The sequence below is a fragment of the Zalophus californianus genome, chromosome 5 (genome assembly GCF_009762305.2).
Source record: "Zalophus californianus isolate mZalCal1 chromosome 5, mZalCal1.pri.v2, whole genome shotgun sequence".
NCBI classification, from domain to species: Eukaryota; Metazoa; Chordata; class Mammalia; order Carnivora; family Otariidae; genus Zalophus; species Zalophus californianus.
The window spans coordinates 49,617,675-49,640,568 of record NC_045599.1 but is presented as its reverse complement, the minus strand read 5'-3'; the positions used below and the strand labels follow the sequence as shown (position 1 = coordinate 49,640,568).

At 37.9% G+C, this 22,894-nt stretch overlaps 2 protein-coding genes across 6 annotated transcripts in view; one reads left to right on the top strand and one right to left on the bottom strand.

Moving 5' to 3' along the window:
- The window catches only part of SGTB (small glutamine rich tetratricopeptide repeat containing beta), a 46,281-nt gene extending 27,702 nt beyond the window's left edge, over nucleotides 1–18,579 (top strand). The window contains 6 exon segments of the mRNA XM_027604637.2: nucleotides 5,392–5,496; nucleotides 9,715–9,853; nucleotides 9,958–10,020; nucleotides 13,107–13,144; nucleotides 13,371–13,454; nucleotides 14,532–18,579. Of these exon segments, the coding sequence (XP_027460438.2) occupies nucleotides 5,392–5,496; nucleotides 9,715–9,853; nucleotides 9,958–10,020; nucleotides 13,107–13,144; nucleotides 13,371–13,454; nucleotides 14,532–14,643 (541 nt within the window). The 3' untranslated portion in view covers nucleotides 14,644–18,579.
- TRAPPC13 (trafficking protein particle complex 13) overlaps nucleotides 18,125–22,894 on the bottom strand; it is a 38,521-nt gene continuing 33,751 nt past the window's right edge. For 2 of the 5 annotated variants that reach the window (XM_027604632.1, XM_027604634.1), the window contains 4 exons: nucleotides 22,508–22,706; nucleotides 21,287–21,387; nucleotides 19,334–19,484; nucleotides 18,125–19,210 (listed from right to left, as the gene is read on the bottom strand). In XM_027604632.1, the coding sequence (XP_027460433.1) occupies nucleotides 19,103–19,210; nucleotides 19,334–19,484; nucleotides 21,287–21,387; nucleotides 22,508–22,706 (559 nt within the window). In that variant the 3' untranslated portion in view covers nucleotides 18,125–19,102. Of the gene's footprint in view, nucleotides 19,211–19,333; nucleotides 19,857–21,286; nucleotides 21,388–22,507; nucleotides 22,707–22,894 lie in introns of those variants that run through there. The other 3 variants (XM_027604633.1, XM_027604635.1, XM_027604636.2) reach the window with 2 other exon arrangements.

Sequence of the window (22,894 nt, the reverse complement as noted above, 5' to 3'; positions counted from 1 at the left end):
CCTGCTTGTGCTCTCTCTGTCAAATAAATAAATAAATAAAATCTTTTTTTTTTTTTTTTTAAAGCTAAAGCTATCAGGATTGAAATAGTCATCTTCTTCCCTTCTGCCCACTCTTCTTCCTGGGTCTAATTCTCCCTGCCTTATTCTCTGTCTCGTTATCAGTATCTGAAGTGAGAGATCAGGGTGTCTTCTGCTCAGTTTACCTTTTCCGTATACCTCCCGACAGCTCATTTGTTCCCTCCTCCATTTCCGTCACTACTCCCTTAGTCCAGATTCTTAAATTTTGCTAAACTAGTGCTATAGTAACTTCATTTGGCTTCCAGTGTCTACTTGCACTCCCTGCTCCAGTCTTCTGACGAAAGGGTCTTTTTAAAATGTGAATTTAATCATTTAATTTTTGCTTTCTTCTTGCTAGACCCAAGTACCTATATGATCATATTTAAACTCCTCAGCATAAGATCTTTTATAATCTAGGCATTTAAAAAATATTTGGCTGTTTTTATTAGCCATTCATTTTTTTCCTTTTTTAAAAATAGATTATTTATTTATTTATTTGAGTGAGAGAGAGAACACGAGTGGGGGGAGGGGCAGAGAGAGAGGGAGAAGCAGGTTCTCCGCCGAGCGGGGATCCCATTGTGTGGCTCTATTCCAGGACCCCGGGATCATGACCTGAGCCAAAAGGCAGACGCTTAAACCAACTGAGCCACCCAGGTGTCCTGTCATTTTACTTTTTAAAATTTTATTATTTTCACTCTTCTTCCTACTCCATTCTTCTTTCTACTTTATGCACATAGAATGTGAAATTTGCTGACTTCTTTTTTTAATGTCTTCTTTATTTTATTTTTAAATTTTTATTGAAGTATAATTAACATACAATATTATATTAGCTTCAGGTGGGCAACATATTGATCAACAATTCTGTACATTACTGAATGCTCACTCTGATAAGTATGGTGACCGTCACCATATAATAACATTATTATTGGCTATATTCCCTTGTACTGTACTTTTCATCTCTGTGGTATTTGCTGACTTCTTAAGAGTACCATGTTGAGACATCTCTCCATGATTTTATGTGCTCTGCCTAGAATGTTTCATACCTTATTTAACTGGTCAACTGCCAGCCATCGTTCAGGACCCTGCTAGGTGTTACTTTTGGAAAAATTTTCTTAATTTTTTCTCTTCCCAAGCTCTTGTCCATACTCTTGCGCCCTTCCCTACCATGCCCTGTGGAGTGGTGCTGTCTAGGATGGTAGCCCCTAGCCACATGTGGCTGGTCAAATGTAAGTTAAACTTAATAAAATAAAAAATTCAGTTCCTCAGTTGCCCTAGCATATTTCAAGGGCTCTTTCGTCACATGTGGGCAAGGGGCTACTGTACTGGATAACACAGATGAAGAACTTATTTATCACAGAAAGTTCTCTTAGCTCTGCACAGGGTTAACTATACTTTTCTCATGTTGCCTCTTCCTTTGATACTTTGTTGATACTTCTTTTGACTCCATTGTTGCACTTATCACACTATTATTTATTTACATCTGTTTTTCTCTAGTAGATAGTGAAAGATTGGAGGGCAGAGATGTATCCTCTTCATCTCTGTGTATTTGGTTTGGATTTCAGGGTTTAGCATATTATAGTTTTCAACAAAAGTTTGAGTTGAACTGATACCGTGAATTTTAGGAGGGAGAATTGCCTCTACTTGAAAGACTTCTAATAGTGAAGCAGTTATATGTCAGCATGTTTTATATATATATATATATACACACACACATAAATACGTATTATAAATAATATCGTAAATTTGTTATATAATAAATATTTAGGAAAATAAATTTAAAACTATTTAAAACCTCTTTCAACTTACTGAAAGAGTAATACATGAACATCTATATATGCTTACCTTAGAGTCAAAAATAGCTAACATTTTGCCATGTTTACTTCCTCTTTTTCTTTCTCTCTGTGGGGGTTTTGTGAAGTGGGTGTATAAAATTTTCTTGCTGGTCCTAAATCCTTCAGTTATATCTCCTAAGAATGAGAATATACTCTGCATAATTATACCATTCACATGTAGGAAAATTAGCATTGACATTTTTTCATTTGTCCCTAGAATACTTTCTGTAGCTTATGTCTTTGATCCAGGAGCCAATCAATGTTTGTGTGTTGCATTTTGAGATGTTACTTTTGTCTCTTAATCTAGAAAATGTTACTGGTTTTTTATTTATTTTTTTATGACATAGACATTTTTGAAGAGTTCCAACCAGTGATTTTATAGCATGTGCCATAATCTGGACTTGTGTGATTGTTTCCTCATGATTAATTTTAGGTTGAAGTGTGGTATTAAGCCCACATAAATAATTATGTGTACCATGTATTGCATTAAAATAGGAGGCACATAATTTCAAAGTGTCCATTAGTGGTGATTCTAAGTTTGATATCTTAGGGTGGTGACCATCATCTCTGTTATTCCTTTTATAATTAAAAATTGTCTTTAGGGTCAGATCGTGTGAATATCCCATTCCCCAGCAATCTTTTACTCAATGTTTTACCATACGTTCATGATCTTTCCTTGAATCATTAAAACACTGATGGTTACAAAATGGTGATTTTCTAATTTTATCATTTCTTTTACATTTATTTTCTCACATATTTCTGTAAAGAAGAGCTTTCTTTCCACTCCCCCCCTTTCCACTTTCCTCCTCCTTTCCCCTACCCCAACTTTTTTGAGTATCATTATGGACTAATGAATTTTTAAAATCACTATTCGATGTGTTATAAGAAATTGCCAAAATTATTATTTTTGGCACTTAAATTTATCCCATATTTGGCTAGTGCGAGCCCCTTTAAACTTGCTGTGTGTCCTTTTATATAACTTTGTTTTGAACATTTTCTTGCTTCCTGAGAAAGCAAGGTATTCCACAATTGTCCTGCACGTACTTTGCCCTAGACCTTGAGCTCAGCTGTTTCTACAAGTAGCCCCTATTCCTGTTATTGGAGAATAGTATTTAGGAACCAAGTTCTGGTCGCAAGACATGATCATTGCTACTGAAGTGTTATTGCTTCTTCAGTGAACAGAGCTAGGAAATATAATTTTTGAAAAATCATCGGTTTATACAGATACCTTCAATTTGTATTCCATTGTCACCTTCCCCCATTTTATGTGGATTTCTTTTCTTCCAGAGTGAAAACCCTGCTTTCCAACACCACCAGTATGTTTACTCATTAGGGCTACCCTTCAGTATTCTTCAGCTGATAGTATAATACCAATATTATGCCACTAGCCAGCCTACTAAGTAAATTTCACAATTTCTTTTCTCCTTAGAATCCGTCTCATTAAAGATGTATACTCAGAATACTACTTGCAAGTTACTTGAATTCTTTTTGATCTACAGTTAGCATCATTTGTTTCTCTTTTACTCACTTTGAAGGTTTGCTTTTTCATCCTTTTTGAAGTCTTATTCCCATTTTTGTCCCATCTACCCCATGCCCACCCATCATCTATGAGAGTGAGACTTTTCATATAAGTTTGATTTCTGAGCCATGTAAATGTTTTCCATAAAATTAAACAAGACAGGATGGTCGGTAATAATGATTCTCTTTATCCTCAACAGTGCTTTTTGCTTCGTGTTTTATATTTGTGTTCCTACATCAGCTTTTTTGTTTCCGGTTGGCCTGATTATCTTTTTCTAGCCTTTAACCTGTGTGTGATTATGTTTTAGGTGGTATGCATACAATTTGAGAAACTGATTTTTATCTACGTTACTTTGTAGTTGCTTTTATGTTTGAATTGGTTTTCTGCTATGATATTATTTGGCTGCCTCTCCCTTCCCCCTTCCCTGCTCTTTATTTTTATTTTTTATTTTTTGCCTTCTATGGTATTGAGTTATTTTTAGTTCATTTTTTTTCTTTCTAACTATTTGGAAGTGATACGTTCTATATCTCTTCTTTTAATGGTCATTTTTAATGGCCATCCTTCTCATGCTGGTTAGTGTGTGTTGAATGTTCAAATAAACCCATGCCTCTTTTTCATATGAACTACCAAATGAGGTTTGTTGAATTCTGGACTTTGACACTAAATTTTTTTTCACTGAAAGAAAGGAGACTGTATGTTTATTTTTTTAAAATATTTTATAATCTTAATTTGGAAAGAGAGTCTCAGTCATGCTCTATGAAGAAAAATTGACAGAAAACTGGACTGACCACACCACCTTTCCTTTATAGCCTGCCAGCTACCTCCCACCCCTCCCAGGAACCTAAGCACTGTTGAGGCCAGGAATATTATTCTGATTACTGCTCTATGCCTAGAAAAGTATCTGTGTATTAGCTAGACCTCAATAGATGTATTAGTTGAATGAATAAGTAGAAATATTTAGTCTGGGGAAGAGTGAATGGAGCAGTAGTGGGAGTGGCATGGAGGGCAGGAGAAATGGTGGAATGTTTTAGTTTGAAGAAGCTTGCATGTAGGACAGTCATTTTGCTTGTTTAGAATGGCCCTGAGGGTTGAAGTGAGTGTGACAGCAGGGAAACAGAGGGCTATCTACTATCAGGATTGTGTGGAGGAGTAGGAAGTAGCTTCATTATACCATCACACCCTGGAATCAAGTTATTCCAGGAGAGTTCCATTAGAAGTAACTGGAGGGGGGGGGGAAATCGGAGGGGGAAACGAACTATGAGAGACTATGGACTCTGAGAAACAAACTGAGGGTCCTAGAGGGGAGGGGGTGGGGGGATGGGTTAGCCTCGTGATGGGTATTAAGGAGGGCACGTAATGAACGGAGCACTGGGTGTTATGCACAAACAATGAATCATGGAACACTACATCAAACACTAATGATGTATGTATGGTGATTAACATAAAAAAAACAAAATAAACAAAAGAAGTAACTGGAAAGGATTCAACAGTATTTAATCGCTCTGAGATTCTGTGCTAAGTGGATGGAATGCATTGCCATCCTTCATTTGCAGCCAGATTTAGGTTAAATTTTGATCTTAGACTTGCCCGATAATGATCTTAACCCTACTAGTAAAGTGACCATTTTACAGCATAACACTGGGTAGCCATCACTCTGCACACTTCCTTAGTAATCCCACATGTCCTGGTGCCTTCATTTTTCTGTTTGGGCAAATTAGAAAAGCAATAAGTAGGTAGATCACTGGTATGCTTCACTTATTTGTCTTTTCTCTAGCAAAGCAAACGGTGAAAGGCAGCCTGCATATTTTCTCTGAGATTTACTTTTGAATTACCTTTTTGTTTGATTATAGAACTATCTTAGTTTGATTTAGATATTTACTGGCAGTGATACACAAATTGGGACAAGGAAAATGTAGTTTTATGACAATCTAAATTAGTGCCTTGAGGGCTACCTATAATAAAAATCTCTTCTCTTTCTCTTAGGGCTGCCGCTCAGAGTAAATTAGGTCACTACACAGATGCAATAAAGGATTGTGAGAAAGCAATAGCAATTGATTCAAAATACAGCAAGGCATATGGGAGAATGGGGTAAGTTCTGGCAAAATGTTCAAAGAAGTACTAGGGAGTATCAGATTTGCTGTTCTTAATGGTTTGGTTTCCAATTTCCTGCTTAAATATTGCAAGGAAGATCAATATACCATTGAGAGAGGAAATGACTGTAACTTCTTTGACTTGGGATAGAGGTGACCAGTTGTATGATGAATGGTTGGTTGTTGGAGAAAATCATACAACCGTTTCATGTTCAAGGCCACAGATCTCAAATGGGCACTCAGTATTTTGGTGGACAATCCTACTATACTTCCTTCTATATTCACCTTACCACTTTCTTCCCACGTTCTCTTCTCTCTTCAAATTTCCACCACACGCTCCATGGTGACTCTCAGCTCATGTTTGCCTTGCACTTAATTGAGAAAATAGATGCATTTAGAAGAAAAGTAACTCCTCTTCCTGCTTCTCAATTAACCAATCCACCTGCATTTGTATCCTCACAGACTGCCTTTTGTTCCTGTTCAAATGGAAGGGTTCTTTTCTAAGACTTGCCTTCACTCATGCCTTATATCTCATCCCTTTGTACCTTCCCCAGGACTTTATGCTTGGAATCCTCTCCTTATCTTCTGCAACACCAGACTTCCTACTTCCATCAGTGACAATGACTCCATGTGGAAAGGTCATAGAAAATCACCCATTGGAGCTGTCCTTTTCCCAGAGAGGCCACTTCCCAGCTCTTCTTTCTCTGAATCGCTGCCATCGCTGCCTGTGTTTGCCGTCTCATCTCCCTCATGTCTCATTTGCTCTCCGCTCGCTCTGATAGGGCTTTCATCTCTGTCACTCTGTTGACAGCGCCGTTCAGTCCCCGGTTGTCCATATTTTCCCAGGGCCAGTGTTCATGTCTCTGTCCTTACCCTACCCCATGTTTTAGTATCTGGCATGATTAACTTTTTTTTTTCTTTTAAAGTTTATTTAAGTAATTTCTCTACCCAATGTGGGGCCCAAACTCACGACCCCGAGATCGAGTCACATGCTCTTCCAACTGAGTCACCCAGGCGCCCTGGCACGATTAACTGATTTTTGATATACTTCATTCTCTCCACTTCTGTGACATCACACTTCCTGGTTCTCCTTCTGTTTCACTGGTTGCTCTTTCCCAGTCTCCCTTGCTGGTTCTTCCTTCTGTACCGCCTCTAAATAACGGCGGACTTCAGGGCTCTCTCCTCTGCTGCTGCCATTTTTCTGTTCTTTCTTCTGATTCCATCCTGTCCCATGCTTTTAAATTCCATCTACAGTCAGTACTCATTATTCATGGATTCTGTATATAGGATTTGCCTACATGCTGAAGTTTTCTTGTAACCTCCAAATCAGTAATCACTGTGCTTTTGTGGTCTTTCACAGAAGGGTGAAAAATTTGAGTCACCTGTCATGCCAGTTCTCAGCAGAGGTCTGGTAAGATGATGCTCTGCCTTTTTGTTTTAGTTCTCATGCTGTAAATGAGCGTTGTTTTCACAGTCTTTCTGGAGCTGTTTTTGTTTTTGTTTTTGTTTTTTTTTGCATTTTCATGCCTTTTGTGGTTGATTTCGCTGTTTACAGTGGCCCCCAAATGTAGGCTGAAGTGTTGTCTAGTGTTCCTAATCGCAAGAAGGCTACTATGTGCCTTATGAAGAAAATATAGATCATTTTTTATCAGACATGAGTTAGTGCTGTTGGCTGTTAGTTCAGCACTAATGAATCATTAGTATATATTAAATAATGTTTCTTTAAAAAGAAACACACATAAAGTAAGGTTAGGTTTTGATCTGTTGATGAAAATGTTGTGACCAAAAACTCACAGGAGCCCAACCCTATATTTCCTCTAGGAGCAGTTGTTCATTATTTGCTAATTTATTGTTTGTGGTGACTTTATAGAATATAACTACTGTTGTTAATGAGTCTCAACTGTATATGATGATGCAGCTCTTAGGTTATATGTCTGAACTCCGTACTCATATATTCAACCACTTTTCATCTCCACTTAGATGTTTGATAGGCATTTAAAGCTTAACATGCCCCCAAAAGAACTTTTGTTCCCTTCTTAAATCTTTCCCAGCTCAGTAAATGGTACCATCATTCACCTACCAGTGCCAAAACGTCAAAAGCCTAGGAGTCATCCTTCAGTCTTATTGTGCCTGACACAAGTAATCTCTCAGCAAGTCCTGTCGTTTCTGGTTTCCATGTATCTTGAACTCAAGCATTGAATGCTATCTCTTTTCTAACCCTAGTCCAAATTACTATCTCTTACGTAGGCTACTGCAAGCATTGAATGCTATCTCGTTTCTAACCCTAGTCCAAATTACTATCTCTTACGTAGGCTACTGCAAGCATTGAATGCTATCTCGTTTCTAACCCTAGTCCAAATTACTATCTCTTATGTAGGCTACTGCGGTAGCTTCATAACTGGTCCCCCCGCCACCATTTTACCCATACCCATCTTGATCATCTGCAGAAAAGCCAGAATGTTCTTTTCTTCTATTTTTTTTTTTAAGAGATGGGGAGAGGGTGCCTGGGTGGCTCAGTTGGTTAAGCGACTGCCTTCGGCTCAGGTCATGATCCTGGACTCCTGGGATCGAGTCCCACATCAGGTTCCTGGCTCAGCGGGGAGCCTGCTTCTCCCTCTGACCCTCTCCCCTCTCATGCTGTTTCTCTCTCTCTCTCAAATAAATAAAATCTTAAAAAAAAAAGAGATGGGGAGAGAGAGAGAGAGGAGAAGGGTGAAGGGGCAGAGGGAGAGAGAATCTTAAGCTCCACACCCAGCACGCAGCCTAACATAGGGCTCAATCGCACAACCCTGAGATCATGACCTGAGCCAAGGTCACGAGTCAGAGGCTTAACCGACAGCCACCCAGGCACCCCCCAGAGTGAATGTTCTAAAGCATAAATCAGATCTGTCACTCCATTGTGACGAGAATAAAATCCAGACTCCAAACCATGGTCTTACATGATCTGGCATCTGATTATTCCCTGACATCATCTTTCCACACTTTATTTTCTGTGCTCCCTCCTCATCAGCTTTTGTCCCATTCCTGAAGTACACCAAACACATTGTTCTCAGGGCCATTATGTTTACCGTGTCTTCTGTTTAGAATGCTCCTCCTTTGACTTTCCTGTGACTGCTTTCTACTCATCACTCACATCATTTCGTTGTGGCTGCCTTTGAGGAGCTCCCCCTCTCTTTAATATTATGATTTTATTTGTGTGTTTATTACTTATCTTTCCAGTTAGGATGGAATTTTCTTAAACTCAAGGACTTTATCTTTCTCATTGTGAACTACGAAATAGCATCTGGTACGCAATAGGGTTTTAATAAGTATTTATTGACTGTTGATTCATTGAGGACTCTGAAAAAGTATCTTTCATTGACTGGAAGAAAACAAATCAGGTTTTGAGAATTTTTCTGTGATTAGACACTGTATTCTGTCTTGATCAGAAGCCTGGGAGGTAAGTCATCCAAGAAAGAAGTGGAGTAATTTGTTAAAAACAACTCTATACTATAAATAAACCTCAATACTATCTATCCGTATATACCATTAGTGTATAGTTCTGAAGTAATTTTCTGATAAATCAATTCTAACTAGGAAGAGGAAAACAAAATTTAATAACAAACTCTTTGATCTGTGCCTCGGATAAAAATGTGTTGAGTTGTAAAGATGCTAATTTTATCTACTTCACAGCTAAGATGTCTTCTTCATGAGTAGTCCACTGATTCCCCATTGCCTGTTTTTGTTTTTTATTTTTTTAATGGCAAATTGATATTTATTGTGGCTCAGTGTCTTTGTTAGGAAGAAGGAAGAAAATGGGACATTAGGAAGCACACATCTAATTCAGAGTCCCTAAAATGGTTTTAGCATCATGAGTTATAATGGCCACAGGTTGTTGGTCAGCTCACATCTTTGTGGAGCTTTATCATTCATAAGGCAATTACTTCACATACTAGGCTTAAAATTGGAAGAGTAGGTAAGTTTCATTTCTAAGCATTAAATTCATGACTTGTAGGACAGCTAAGCTTGTCAGCAAGCAGAATGGAGAGAGTCCAGACTTACAGAATCTTGGAATTAGAAGGAATTCTAGTGATATTCCTCTGAATCACATAGTACAGTGAATCAAGTAAGCGTAGTCTGTATTCGAATTGATTACCAAGACAGACGTTTGACTGTTGGTGATGTCCTGATGTTTTTCAATCATATATCTTACACTCCTATATTTTATTCTTTTCAGACTGGCCCTCACTGCCATAAATAAATTTGAAGAAGCAGTTACAAGTTACCAAAAGGCATTAGATCTTGACCCTGAAAATGATTCTTATAAGTCGAATCTGAAAATAGCAGAACAGAAGTTAAGAGAGGTATCCAGTCCTGTAAGTTATTAATGACAGATGAGGGAAATATTTTCTGTCATCCTCAATTTATTAAGATCAAATTATAGTGGTTGGACTAATTCTCAGATATAATTGTTTTACAGACAGGAACTGGATTGAGCTTTGACATGGCTAGCTTAATAAATAATCCAGCCTTCATTAGTATGGTGAGTATATTTCCTTTTCTGCTCTGCTGGCTCTGTTTTCCATAGAGCTTTATGGTTCCCAAACTTCTAGAAACAAATACGAAAGCTTTTGTGGTGGTGGTGATGGTGGAGTGGGGATACAGCACTCTGGCTCAGGTTTTTAACCTGCCTATGTACCTCTTTGTGAGAAAGCCATGGAGAGACTTTAGGAAGCCCATGGATTCCCTGAAAATGTATAAAAAATTTTTTATACATGTGCACATATGCACTTTTCTATGGAGAGAACCATATTTTTCATCCAAGTGGCAAAGGGGTCTGCATATCTACAAAAGGTCAAAAACAACTCTTTTCCATGAAAGCAGCCCTAGGAAGATCTCTAATAATTCAAGTCTGAGTAGTTTGACTGTCGTGGTACCCTAAGCTCTCCTCTCATGGTCTGCTTCCTTTCTATCCTAAGAGTTTATTTGAACTTTTAGTATAATCCTCAGATGTATGTATTCCATCCTGCAAAAACAACAAAATGACCCATGGATCTTTTTGAAAATGCACATACTCTGGTCCAGTTTGTGGAAACTCTGATTTAGTGGATTGGGATGTTACCTGGGCATATAAAGCTCCTTGAGTGATTATTTCTGGTTGAGAATGATTCGTTCTACCACATGCCATGCCCTTGGAAGGCAGCAGTACCCCTTGAATTCATCTTTGGTTCTTTAAAAAAATGTGTCATGCATCCACGGAATCATTGAATTGAAATGCACAGATGGCTCATTCTCAGTGAGATAAAGAAGTCTTTTAAACAATTAGTAGGTTTGTAGCAATTGGCAGTTTACAATTGGTAGTTGAGATCTTTGTAGACAGTGGTTAATTTTTGAATCACTCACTCTAACTGAGGTGTTGGGAAAGCTACTACTTGCTTTTATTATCAGAGAGATAATTATTTGATTTGCAAATAATTCAGTAACTCTTCTCAAGTCTCAGGATTGAGCCCATCACATTTAAGTTGGTCTTCTTATGTACATGCCAGCATTTATATGGCTCTTTGTAGGTTTTGTGACATTTTTAGCATTGCTACCCATTTCCAGGCCTCAGGTTATGCTATTGTAGTAGGATGTGAAAATGGATTTCTTCTAGTTTCAGATTTGTCTTAGCCCTCAAGATGCTATGTACCAAAGTGAAGTGTTGCAAAAGGTGGCAGTTAAAAACATACTGTGTGACTTGTAAAAAAGAGGTTGATAGGCAGTAAGAGGATTTTTGGAGAAAGCTATTGGAGTTACAGAGCCTTTTTCCATGTGTGAGGGAGTGAAGGGGGCCTGTCCTCCTCTCAAGCCTCCAGAGAAAGGGCTTTTCTGGCCCACTCCTGAGAGCTTTCCAGATGGCCCCCAGTAGGCTGGTGTCTGACCTGCTGGCTAAAGGAGCCTGTGTGGTTTAGCAAGTAACTGTACTGATGCCATTGGAGTGGAGGGGTGTTTTTGGTGGACCAGGGTGAGCACACTTGCTCATAAGATAGTCCAGTGCAATCTGCCCGGAAAGGCCTCCTGAAGGTGACAGGACAGAGTCTCTAGAGGAGGACTGCAAAGGACTTGGGACTAAAGGGAAAGTCACAGTGTCCATGTAGAGAGTAAATTATCCTTCTCAGAGGATAGATGAGAAATGTCCAGAGGGGCAGGGGTGGGAGAAGTTTCTGAAGGTCCTTAGAAAGAGCCCCAAGAGAGATCCCGAGTAAACAATCTGCACAACCAAAGAGCACCAATGCAAAACCACTGAGATAGGACCAGTCATCAAATAACTTTCCTGTAGCCCTGACTCTCTGGCTTCCTCGAGGACCAGGACTCTTGCCTAGCGAGCTGGGGGGAGAGGCGTAGAAGCACTGTGGTGAAAAAGAGCGGGCCGTTGTGCCTCTCTCTTCCAGTGCAACTGGCCCATGTGAAGTAGGCCCAGGCCAGGGAGGGGAAACGCTTTGCCTGTAAATGAAGTTTTAGGTATTTGGTTATTACAGTGAGCAAGACGTGCAGTACTGAACCGGAGGTCATTTTCTAACTTAAAGCGACTAGTGGGGGCCACCTGGGTCACTCAGTTGGTTGAGCAGTGGCCTTCAGCTCAGGTCATGATGCCAGGGTCCTGGGATTGAGCCCCACATCGGGCTCCCTGCTCAGAGGGGAGTCTGCTTCTCCCTCTCCCTCTGCCCCTCCACTCATCCTCTCACTTTCTCAAATAAATAAATTAAAAAAAAAAAAAGAAAGCAGCCAGAGGACTGCTTACTTAAAGGTGACCAGAAAAGCCCTAGAATCTGCTCTGTATTTCTTCTAGGTCCTAGAATCTAGAAGAGGATGAACTGCTTTTGCAGAATCAGATTAAAAGGATTGTGAAACAAAAGGCTTTATATTTATAGCTCATAAATCCTGCTTTTTCTGTGTAAAGACCCATAGTACTTGTGTGTTGGTGCAGAGGCACCAATCCTAACCAAGACTTGAGGAAAGTTACTGAATTGCTTGCAAGTAAGTCAAACAGTTCTCTTTATGGCAATGAAGCGAGTGATGGCTTTTTCCAACACCTCATTTAGGGTCAGTAAATCGAAATTACTGTCCTCAAAGATTTAAATTTTACAAGAACATTTGAGGCCAAAAAAAAAAAATTGATATGCTTTCAAAATAGAAAGTTTTACAAGTTACCTGAGCCAAAGGCAGACGCTTAACCAACTGAGTCACCCAGGCGTCCCATTTGCAACGTATTTTCAATGCCATTTTTCTTAGTACTTCCTCTTTTTTTACATTCATTCACTTTGTTTAAAAGTACACTAAAACTAGGGACGCCTGGGTGGCTCAGTCGGTTGAGCGTCCAACTCTTGGTTTTGGCCCCGGTCATGAGCTCAGGGTCATGAGATAGAGCCCTGCATAGGGTGCAAAGCCTGTGTGGGATTCTTGTCCCCTCCCACAACCCCCGTTTCATGCACAAGTGCTCTCTCTCTCAAAAACAGTACACTAAAACTCTAAAGAATGTTAGAACATGTGTGGTTTAGCTTTCATTCCTGTTTTTTTTTTTTAAATCTTTGTTAAAGCCTCTTAAAATATTGACTGCCTTTAATGGGAGATGCCATTTTTAAATTCCAGGCAGCAAGTTTAATGCAGAATCCTCAAGTTCAGCAGCTGTAAGTATATTTTCCCCTCCCATCTGCCAGGCTCCTAATTTGAGCACATCGGCTCCACATGATAAGTGGTAAATGGTAGATGAATGCCAGCCAATTAGAACTTAGAGCCATTCACATTTGGCCTTCCTACACAGCGCGGGTATATTTAACTGACTTCTCCTTAGCCAGTGTCCTACTTGTTAGGAATATATGCCTATCTCAGTGATGTATTTCTTGCCTATTCTAGAATGTCAGGAATGATGACAAATGCTATTGGGGGACCTGCTGCTGGAGTTGGGGGACTAACTGACCTGTCTAGCCTCATCCAAGCGTAAGTGTTAAGATAGAAATAGTAAAAAAGTTTATGTTTTACAGTTTGTCTCTGAAGTGACCAGGGCTTTCTTTTAAAAATTTTTTTTGACTCTTAGTATCAGTGGCCTCATTAGTTACTGAATCTAAAGAAATTCATAACATGGAATTTTCAGACTGAAGGGCAGGAATTCAGAAGATCTGTACCCATGAAAAAGTTTTTTGGCAGATTTGAATAGCTACTCAAGGATGTAGATGAAAGTCAAATATATGCTTAAAGTATGTATTAATTTAGGTAGACTCATATATTTAAAAATCATGTATTCCATATATTAATGTCCCTACAATTTAGGAAACTATTTTATTTGAACTTTTTCAGTGCATGTCATCACCAAAGGAACTCCTTGATCTTCTCATTACTTGAGCACACTACCTTCACTTCTACCCAAGTTGCTTAAGATACTCTGCTTTTTGAATTGACTTTTGAATCTGTGTGTCATGTTGCCATTGGAAATTTTATATGAAGACACAAGGACCGTTTGCTTTTTGTGATCGCAACTATGTAACCCCGCTTACAAGATTGCATTTTTACAGTGATCTTTACATGGCATGATTATAGTGATATGTAACACTTGCAGTTGAAGACTACACACGGAGGAATTTGTATTAAGATTCTTTGCCTTTGTAAAAATCAGTTATGTCAGGTGACATATAGGTGATGAGAATGGGTGTGGCACCTATCATACCTGATGACAAGAAAAATTCCTTGCATTGTATTTGAGCACCTACAACGAAAGCATGTACTATTCAGCCCTTTGTTTATTTGTGGTTAAGCCCTAGAGGGGGTGGATTTCACCCTGATTTCAGGAAGTCACTTTTTAGCGTGGGGTTGTTTTGTTTCTTATGAAGAACACTGCACTGTAGTAGTGCTATATGGAGGTTATTTGTAACTGGAAGATACTAAAATCCAGAGTCTAAGATCTGTTTTTGTAGAAAAATTTCCCTTTGAGTAATACCCACATCCTCTGCAGTTCTCTTTGCATGGGTATGATATGACTACAAGTTCCCTAATTCATACCACTTTGCCTCTTTACTATAGGGGACAACAGTTTGCTCAGCAGATACAGCAACAGAATCCTGAACTTATAGAGCAACTTAGAAATCACATCCGGAGCAGATCATTCAGCAGCAGTACTGAAGAACATTCGTGACTTGACCAGGAACCCTGGCCCAGAGCACAAATGATTATGGCTCTTGAGTGTTTGCTGTAGATAGTGGCCAAAACAAAGACACCTAAAGAATCAATCTGTCTAGATGATAGGTTTATCATAAAGACTTGAACATAACATGACTCCTTTGTAAACAAATGATCAGTAGCCCTGTGGAGTGCCAGTGTAGTACTGGACAGGGTTCCATTTTCAAATCTTCATCGTCATATTTGTATATTAGACCTAATAGCAGAGTATATTTATTGAACAGTAAGGCTGTTTATTGGTGAGCTCTCCAGCTCCAGATTCCCTTAAGCAAACTTCTTTGAAAGATGGAGATGATGAAGAGGAAAGGTTTCTCATGCTGGTTTAGGAGAAATATCCTGGCCACTGAACAGCGTGTCTGGAGAGAAGAAATTTATTGTCTAGATTTCATTTGGAAAGTGCTCTCAGGACTGAATATAGATCACAGGGCCAGTACTATCTTTAATGCTGCTTGTTCTGATGGGTAACAGGGAATACTGAGAGCTGGTGGGAAGCAGAATTTGGTGCAGGGGTTGTTTTTTGAAAAGGAAAATAGATGCTGTGAATGTACAGAGAGTGAAGGTAGGATGTTCAGGTTTTCTGCATAGTTCTTAATTCATCTTGCCTGCATTTTGGTCTTGATAACATTAGCATGGCCAATTACTCTAAGAACATAATAAAATACATTTAGAAATCCTTAATGGTTCTTTAGGTCCTTTGTATAACTATTCAATTTAATGTACACAATTTCTCCAGTGGTGACCTTACCATGGAAACTCTCAAATATATTTACATTTAAATAAGCCAGTGGTTTGACCCTCAAGTTAAGGATTTTCTAAGTGGCATTTAATTATGTGCATATAAATACTGATTTTTTAAAAACTCACTAATTATCTGATGGATTACGAAAAGCTTCTATCACTAACATTGCTTGTTCATGTAGACCTTTGCTGTAATTTGGCTTGGCATGTTGCTTTTATGCTTAATCTTAATTTGATGCAATGTAAACATAACAGGGGACTTAAAATATTTCACTGAAATCAGAACTCATAGTAGTTAATGAAGAAATGTGGCATTAAGTATTAATGGCATGGCTTTAACTACAGCGATGGAAAGACCATTCTAACTGGAGTTTCTTTTGTTAATTACAGAATTGGTAAAGTTGGGTGAACACACAATTTCACAAGTGTTGTGAGAGACAACTGAAAAAGTAATACAAAATTAAGTTAGTAATGCTCATGATGAGGGCTTTACTATAACTATTGTCCTCAGAAGACCTGGTATGTGTAAGTTTAAAAACCAACTTTTCCTTTCTTTCCCTTGTGAGATTAGAACAGTGGTTCTGTAATTTCACTGTAAGAATTCATTAAAAATGCAGTTTTAATGGGTCCTGGAGTAAGGCCTGGGAATCACCATTTTAAATAGCATACCAGGTGGTTCTGATGTAGGTCCAAGGACTCTAATTTAGAGGAACAGTTAAGTTAACAGTTTTAACAGTTAAGTTCTTAGACTTCTCCTCAGAACAGCAAATACATGACTGCCTGTGTTCACGCTACAAGGAAGACCCATATAAATCTATAGTTCTGGCCAGAGAAGAGCAGGACTTAAAATTTTAGGCCCTCTGAATGAAATCTCCTATATTCTATCTAAGCCAACTTAATTTTTTATAAAGTTAAATTCAGGTTCTAGTGTTCAAGTGTTACACAGAATGAGGTACTAACTATTCACATGAAAGGTAGGACTGTTCTGGAAAAAAAAAAGTAAAAGGTGATCCACAATTAAAAAATTAGCTACTCTTGGGGCACCTGTCTGGCTCAGTAGGTAGAGCATGTGACTCTTGATCTCAGGGTCATGAGTTCATGAGTTCAGGCTCCACGCTGGGCATAGAGCTTGCTTAATTAAAAAAAAAAAAAAGCTACTCTTATCCAGTGGTAAGAAAAAGTTTCTAGCAGAACTATCTCGAGTGCATTAAAATGCTTTTAGATCAATAAAATTAGTAAGCCTCTAGGTAACTGACTAGGAAAATAAAGAAAATACAAATCAACAGTACCAGACGTGAAAGGGGTATCACCACAGCCTTCCGGACTTTAAAGGGATAATCAGAAAATATAATGACCAACTCTAGGTCCATATATTGCACAACTTACATGAAACATTAATTCCCTGTAAGATAAAAATTACCAAAGCTCAGTGAAGAAACAGATATCCTCCAGAAGAGCAAGCTACGGGCCCAGATGATTTCAATGGTAAATTCTACCAAACATTGACAGGAGAAATAATATCAATTCTACACTATCTCTTTCAGAAAACAGAAGAAGAGGAAACACTTTCCAACTCATTTTATTTAGTTATTTACTCTGATACCAAAGTCAGACAAAGGCATTATAAGAAAAAACACTTTAAAACAATGTCTTGATTTGCTAATATCTATAGTTGGGGTAAGCCATTCTTTTTACATGAAGAGCTGGTATATTCCTTCCATTTCAACTTTCTAGTTTGTTTCTTGGTTGATATACCACCTATAACAAATTCAATCTACGTATACCTTCATCACTTTGGAATCACTGCAAATTATTTCAAGGAAGTTTTGTGCAGTTGGATTGTGCTAGCTACTCTTAAAATTTAAGGGATGCCCCAAATACTATGCTGGCTTGTCCTGAACAAGAGGACATGAAAGTAAATCTTTATATACATTCTACTTAGGAATGATTGGCTTCTGTTAACCACACTTCATTGTAATAGCTGTGGCTGTCATGATGCTATGGAAAACTTAAAAAGTCCCTTTTATGCAAATGACATTTTCATTTAATGTGCCAAACTGTTTATCTAATTTTTCTAATATGGCTTAAACAGATCCTAAGATGACATTATCTAACCTTTACTTAAAGAATGGGCAATATGTATCATAAAAAGAGACTCTAATTAAATCAAATTATATAGCAGATTCCAAGTGACCATTATGTTACTTTTAAAATCTGGAACAATGAAACAGAAGGTTCAGGCATGACAAGATGCTTAAAAAAACAATCGAAATACACAGTGCAGTGGATATAAAGTCTTATCATTCAATCATCCTTACTCATTCTGGAAGAAACACAGACTTCAGCTTTATACTGCTTGCACTTTATTTTGCACAGATATTTCATTATTAGTGCAACTTAAGGGGCAAATCTCATTTTGAATATAGCTTTACTCTGGACCAAATAATTTGTCATGGCAATAAATAATTATGCATTTAAGAAAAACCAATTTTTATATTTGACTTAATGCACTCTAACATTTAAGCAATTATATTTACATCCTTGAATTTCAACTTACCAAAATAAGCTTTTATTTAACAGCATAAGCTTTTGGTTTCCTTACAAAATATTGAAACTTATATATTCATGTTGCAAACTTGTTTACAATCTTAACTTTCTTACTCTTTTGTTCCTGGAATAAGTAAATCACTGTGATTACATACAGAGACAGTCTTATAGTATTAATACATGATGTAGAGTTCAAAATCAAATAGCAGAGGTGGAAATCCTTTAAACATGCCTTATGAAAATAAGGAGCTTATTTTTCAATGTGGAAAAAAAAAACAAACCAGGACTTTTTGGCTTAGAATTAGAAAATTATCAGGATTCTTAGTTAAAAGTTAACAGAGTAATCAACAATCCAAGAAATTAAACCAATTCTGATCTGCTGTTAGTAACTGAAATTTAGACCATGTAGGTTAATATGTAACTACAAACATAGGTACATACAAACAGAATAACTGAAAACTGAGGAGAACTCATACTGTGTTAGCAATATAAGGTTACATGAGCCCTACTCCCTTTGTCTTAAGCTTTTTCTGCTGACTGAGGAGTTAGGAAAAAAACTGGGGTTAATTGGAAACTTAAATAAAGTATAAGAGTCGAAAGTTTTAAACAACTGTATCTTTTAGACCAAGGTCAGCAAATGATGGCCTACAGGCCAAATCTGGCCAGTTGCCTGTTTCTGTAAATACTGCCTGCTCTTTTTGCCTCCTGGCTGCTGACCCACTATGACAGCAGAGTTGAGTATTTTCAACAGAAACCACATTTCCTGCAAAGACAAATATTTAGTATCTGGCCCTTTACATAAAATGTTTGCTAACCTCCCATTCCAGATACTTGCTAGGGACAAACAGCCTCAAATACAGAGCTTTTGGAGAACAAAGTCCAATGGTTATCTAAAAATGGAATAGGCTGAGTGTAGAAAATGTACAAATGTCCATTCAGAATGTAACTCACGAGATAAAATCTGTAGATGGTTCTTTTCAACACAAGTATTTAATATTTTAACTTTGGCAGAAAAGAAATTTAAATAATAGGTACTTATTTTTGTTGTAGACTTGATCATTTCACAAAGGTGACAAAAATACAAAAAGTTCTGTGAAATTCAATGAAAAGCATAACATTGGAAATCTTCTTCAGCTCTCCACTTTAATGGCCGAAGATACCACACAGACCTGTGCGATGTCATCATATTCATATGTTCTCTTTAAGAACGTGTCTGTTAGTCTTAAGCCGGAGACACTCTATTGAGAGAAAGACAGAGGCATGAATTTTCATTCATTGGTAATTACCAGAGAAAATGTAGAGAGTCAATGCCCATGGGTTAATAGTCCCCAGATACCGAAATGACTGAAAAGAGCGCGCACCTGCAGTCCCTGTACTGAGGACAGCAGAGTGAGGGCAAGGCAGAGGGAGGAACTAGGATGCAGCTTCCCAAGCTGTCTTCCTGAAATGCCGCACCAGTGGATAGAATTGGTATTGCACATTTCCAAAACCAGATCCATAGTCCTTTCACTGCTGGAGGAATCAGAAAGACAGGAATAAATCTTGTTCCTTTCACACAGCGGTACTTGGTATTTCTTCCACTAGTGGCAGTGAATTTGTTTTCAGGGTATCCAGGAGAATAAAAAGCAGAATCAGAAATAGAAAGCTGTAATGTCATTTTTATTTCACTTAAGGTAGAATCAGGGAAATAAAAAGAGATGGCATCTTCTAGGGTTTAAAGTGGTGCTGAGATTGATCTGCCTGACTGGATATAAGCCTTCTGGTTCTATTATTGAATCCTGGCTCCCTGGTGCTGATCTGTTAACAGCTCTGCCATTTCTCTGGGAGACTTCCAGACATCTGTGTCTAATCTCGTTGTTCTGTTTCCTATTTCTGTTAGGTACTCTACAGGAAAGAAAAAGATAAACTGAGTCTTTCTACTATTTAACCTATGTTCCTTTACCATGCAGATAACACAGAAAATGACAAGATTTCTAGGTAAATGTTATTCAGGTTTGTTCACTGGTCACATGATAGGACTGCTTCTGCTTTTAAGTGATATCATCAGTGTGGCTTAAACATGTTAAAAAAAAAACACTTTCAATGACAGTATACACTTTTTTTTTTAAATAACCAAGGCTCAAAGTAAATTATCTGCTCTACCACCATTTCTGGCAACTTTCAATTGTTTTTAGCTCTTTTTCCTCCTAGTTGGCTCCTTATTTTGGCCATTAATTGATTTGCTATACCTCAAAAAATTTAAGCAAAGCACACCTATACACACAGGGTCTTCACCCTGTGCATGTTGCTGTTTAGTGAACTTCCATGATGTGGCAGGCAATGCTTTTCCAATGGTAGGTAAGACATGATCCCTTTTGCTGAATAATGCATAATCTAGTGCGGGAGAGACTATATAGCAATCTATGAATGTCACTAAAAAAGTATATAAAAATTTGCTAGGACAGAGAAAGGAATGATAGCTGCATGCGAGGGTCGCTAGCTTCAGAGGGAGGAAGGTATTTTTGTAATTCTGAAGGATAAATATTTCCTGTATCATAAAGTTGGAGTGGAAATGGAATTTTAAAAGATTATATATTCAGATTACATGGGATGGGATTCATCACTGCAATAATTTCAAAATGCCCCAACAAGTAATAATAGGAGTTTTACTACAAGTGATAGGACTGGGATTTGATCCTCGGCTTTTCTGGCTTCAAAGCCCCGTGCTCTTTGCGTCCAACAGCTAGATTATACTCTGTTATCAAGGCCCTATTTTCCAATCTATGATTGATTGAGCCCTCGTATTAAGTTCATAACCAATTTTTACTTTCTTAATGCTAAAGATACAGTTCAGGTATAAGTATAATTCAGAAAAATCTAATTACATTAAATCTATAATTATTCCATAAAAATGTAACTTGTTCATGCTTTAGTAATCTGAAGTGTGAGGAAGTGTAAACAATGGAAACAGCATGGACTCTGAAGCCAAATAGACCTGGTTTCAAATTCTGGCCCCATCTTTTCTAGCTCTCTCAGCCTGAGTAAGTCACATCACCTCTAAGTTGGATTTTCTCTTGCATAAAATGTGAATAGCTAGTACCTACCTCCCAGGGTACGATGCATGAATGAAATAAATAAAGAAAATGCCCAACAAAGTAGGACCTCAAAAAATGTAATGTATACAGCTACCAGATGAAGGACTTCACAGTATTCAACACCAACATAAGAGGAGGTTTACATCAAGAGGAGACTTAAGACAGCATCCTCAAAAGACGTTAATTCTCTGTGACGTAGGCGAGGAGGAAAGGACACCCATCCACAAACACCGCCGTTACCTGCAGTTTGTTATTTTACAGGTAATATGAAAAGGTTCTTCTAGGTTTACGGTATCTGGGATTGCCTCCAAAGACAATCTAACATCTCCATAACCTGGAGCCTAAGAGAAAAAGCAACAGAGTTAACATACATCTATTATAAAACCTTTCCACTTTAATAAAGGTACCCCACTAGCACAATCACTCCTCAACAGCTGGCGTGTCTCCAAGCTGATGTTTGGAGAAAATACTTCCCAGTCATTCTATTGTTCTCCGTTCTAATTTCTTTTGCTGCTATTGCCTGTGGAACAACACTATGGACCCTGGCTGTGTTTGCGATGATTATTCCATGTTCAGCAAGGATCAATAGGTAAAATAGTAAAGAAATTTCAATAGGTCTGATCTTAAAGGGATGCTTTTGAAAGATCCTATAGCTTATATATACATAACTCTAAAAAGATAAGGTTACTGCCTAAACACATAGAGTAAGATTGCTTTGAAAAGATCCAGGAAAATAAACAAACATGTTCATACACAAGAGACCATAGAAACATCAAAGCTTGGAATATCCATGGCAAGATGATAGCTAACGGCTATATTTTAAAATAGGCTCAGTGATAATCTTTCTTCCCCCCACTTATTACCTGAAATAGTTAAAGAAGAGTAATTTTTAACGAATGTATCACAATATTTAATATTGAGTATAAAGGGAAGATTCTGTAGCATACTCTCACTAGCACAAGAGAAAGGACTGTAGCCATCCCTACTTTAAGAGCAGAAATTAGGTAAAAATATTCAAGTAACGCTTATAAGATAACTTTAATAGGACTCACTTTCTGAATCTCAGACAACTCAGATTCCCAAAGTCTTTAAAAAAGTATGAACTGAGTTGGTGAATGTAGTATCAGGACCTTGCAAAAAAAACCTTTAACGTAGTGGAAGTCAGATGAACAGTGAGCATGAGATACCACAGGAGGGAAAAATTGGTGAGCAGTAACTTAATTTGGCAGAGTAACAATCCATGTATTATGGATAAATTAACATTTGAACATTTTTCATTCATCTCAATACCAAGTTTCTACCTAGAGATCAGTAAAATTATTAGTCTTGTTTCTCTTATTTATGGATAATATTAATGCCTTTTATAGTGCTGATTTTTGGTGATGCACCTAGGAAAATTTAAGCTGTTCTAACTATCTGCCCCCCAAACACCAAAACCCCCTCCGTTTTTTCTAGACTCACCATTCGCTGAAGTTGGCTGGTCTGTAATCTTCCCCTTTCACCTAGATTTGTTTTCCACACTATATCCAATTTTCCAATTACTGTTACTCCTTTAATGATGCCTGCTTTTTCTGCAAACTCCTTCTTGGGTTTTAGGCAGTACAAATACTGGCGTGTATCCATGGGCTGCAAATATGCTCTTGACCCAAACGTAGTTACACTGAGAGGGGTGGAGAGAGAGACGGAGAAAATTCTCTAGCGTCTTTTAAAAGAAAAACCATGGCTGTGATTGTTCCTTTGGACAGGAACTGAATGATTTACCATCCAAATATCTTCAATAGAACAGATCAGTGGTTTCAATACAAATGAAAAAGGACTTGAACTGAGAGGATTTATTTTTCTTTAAAT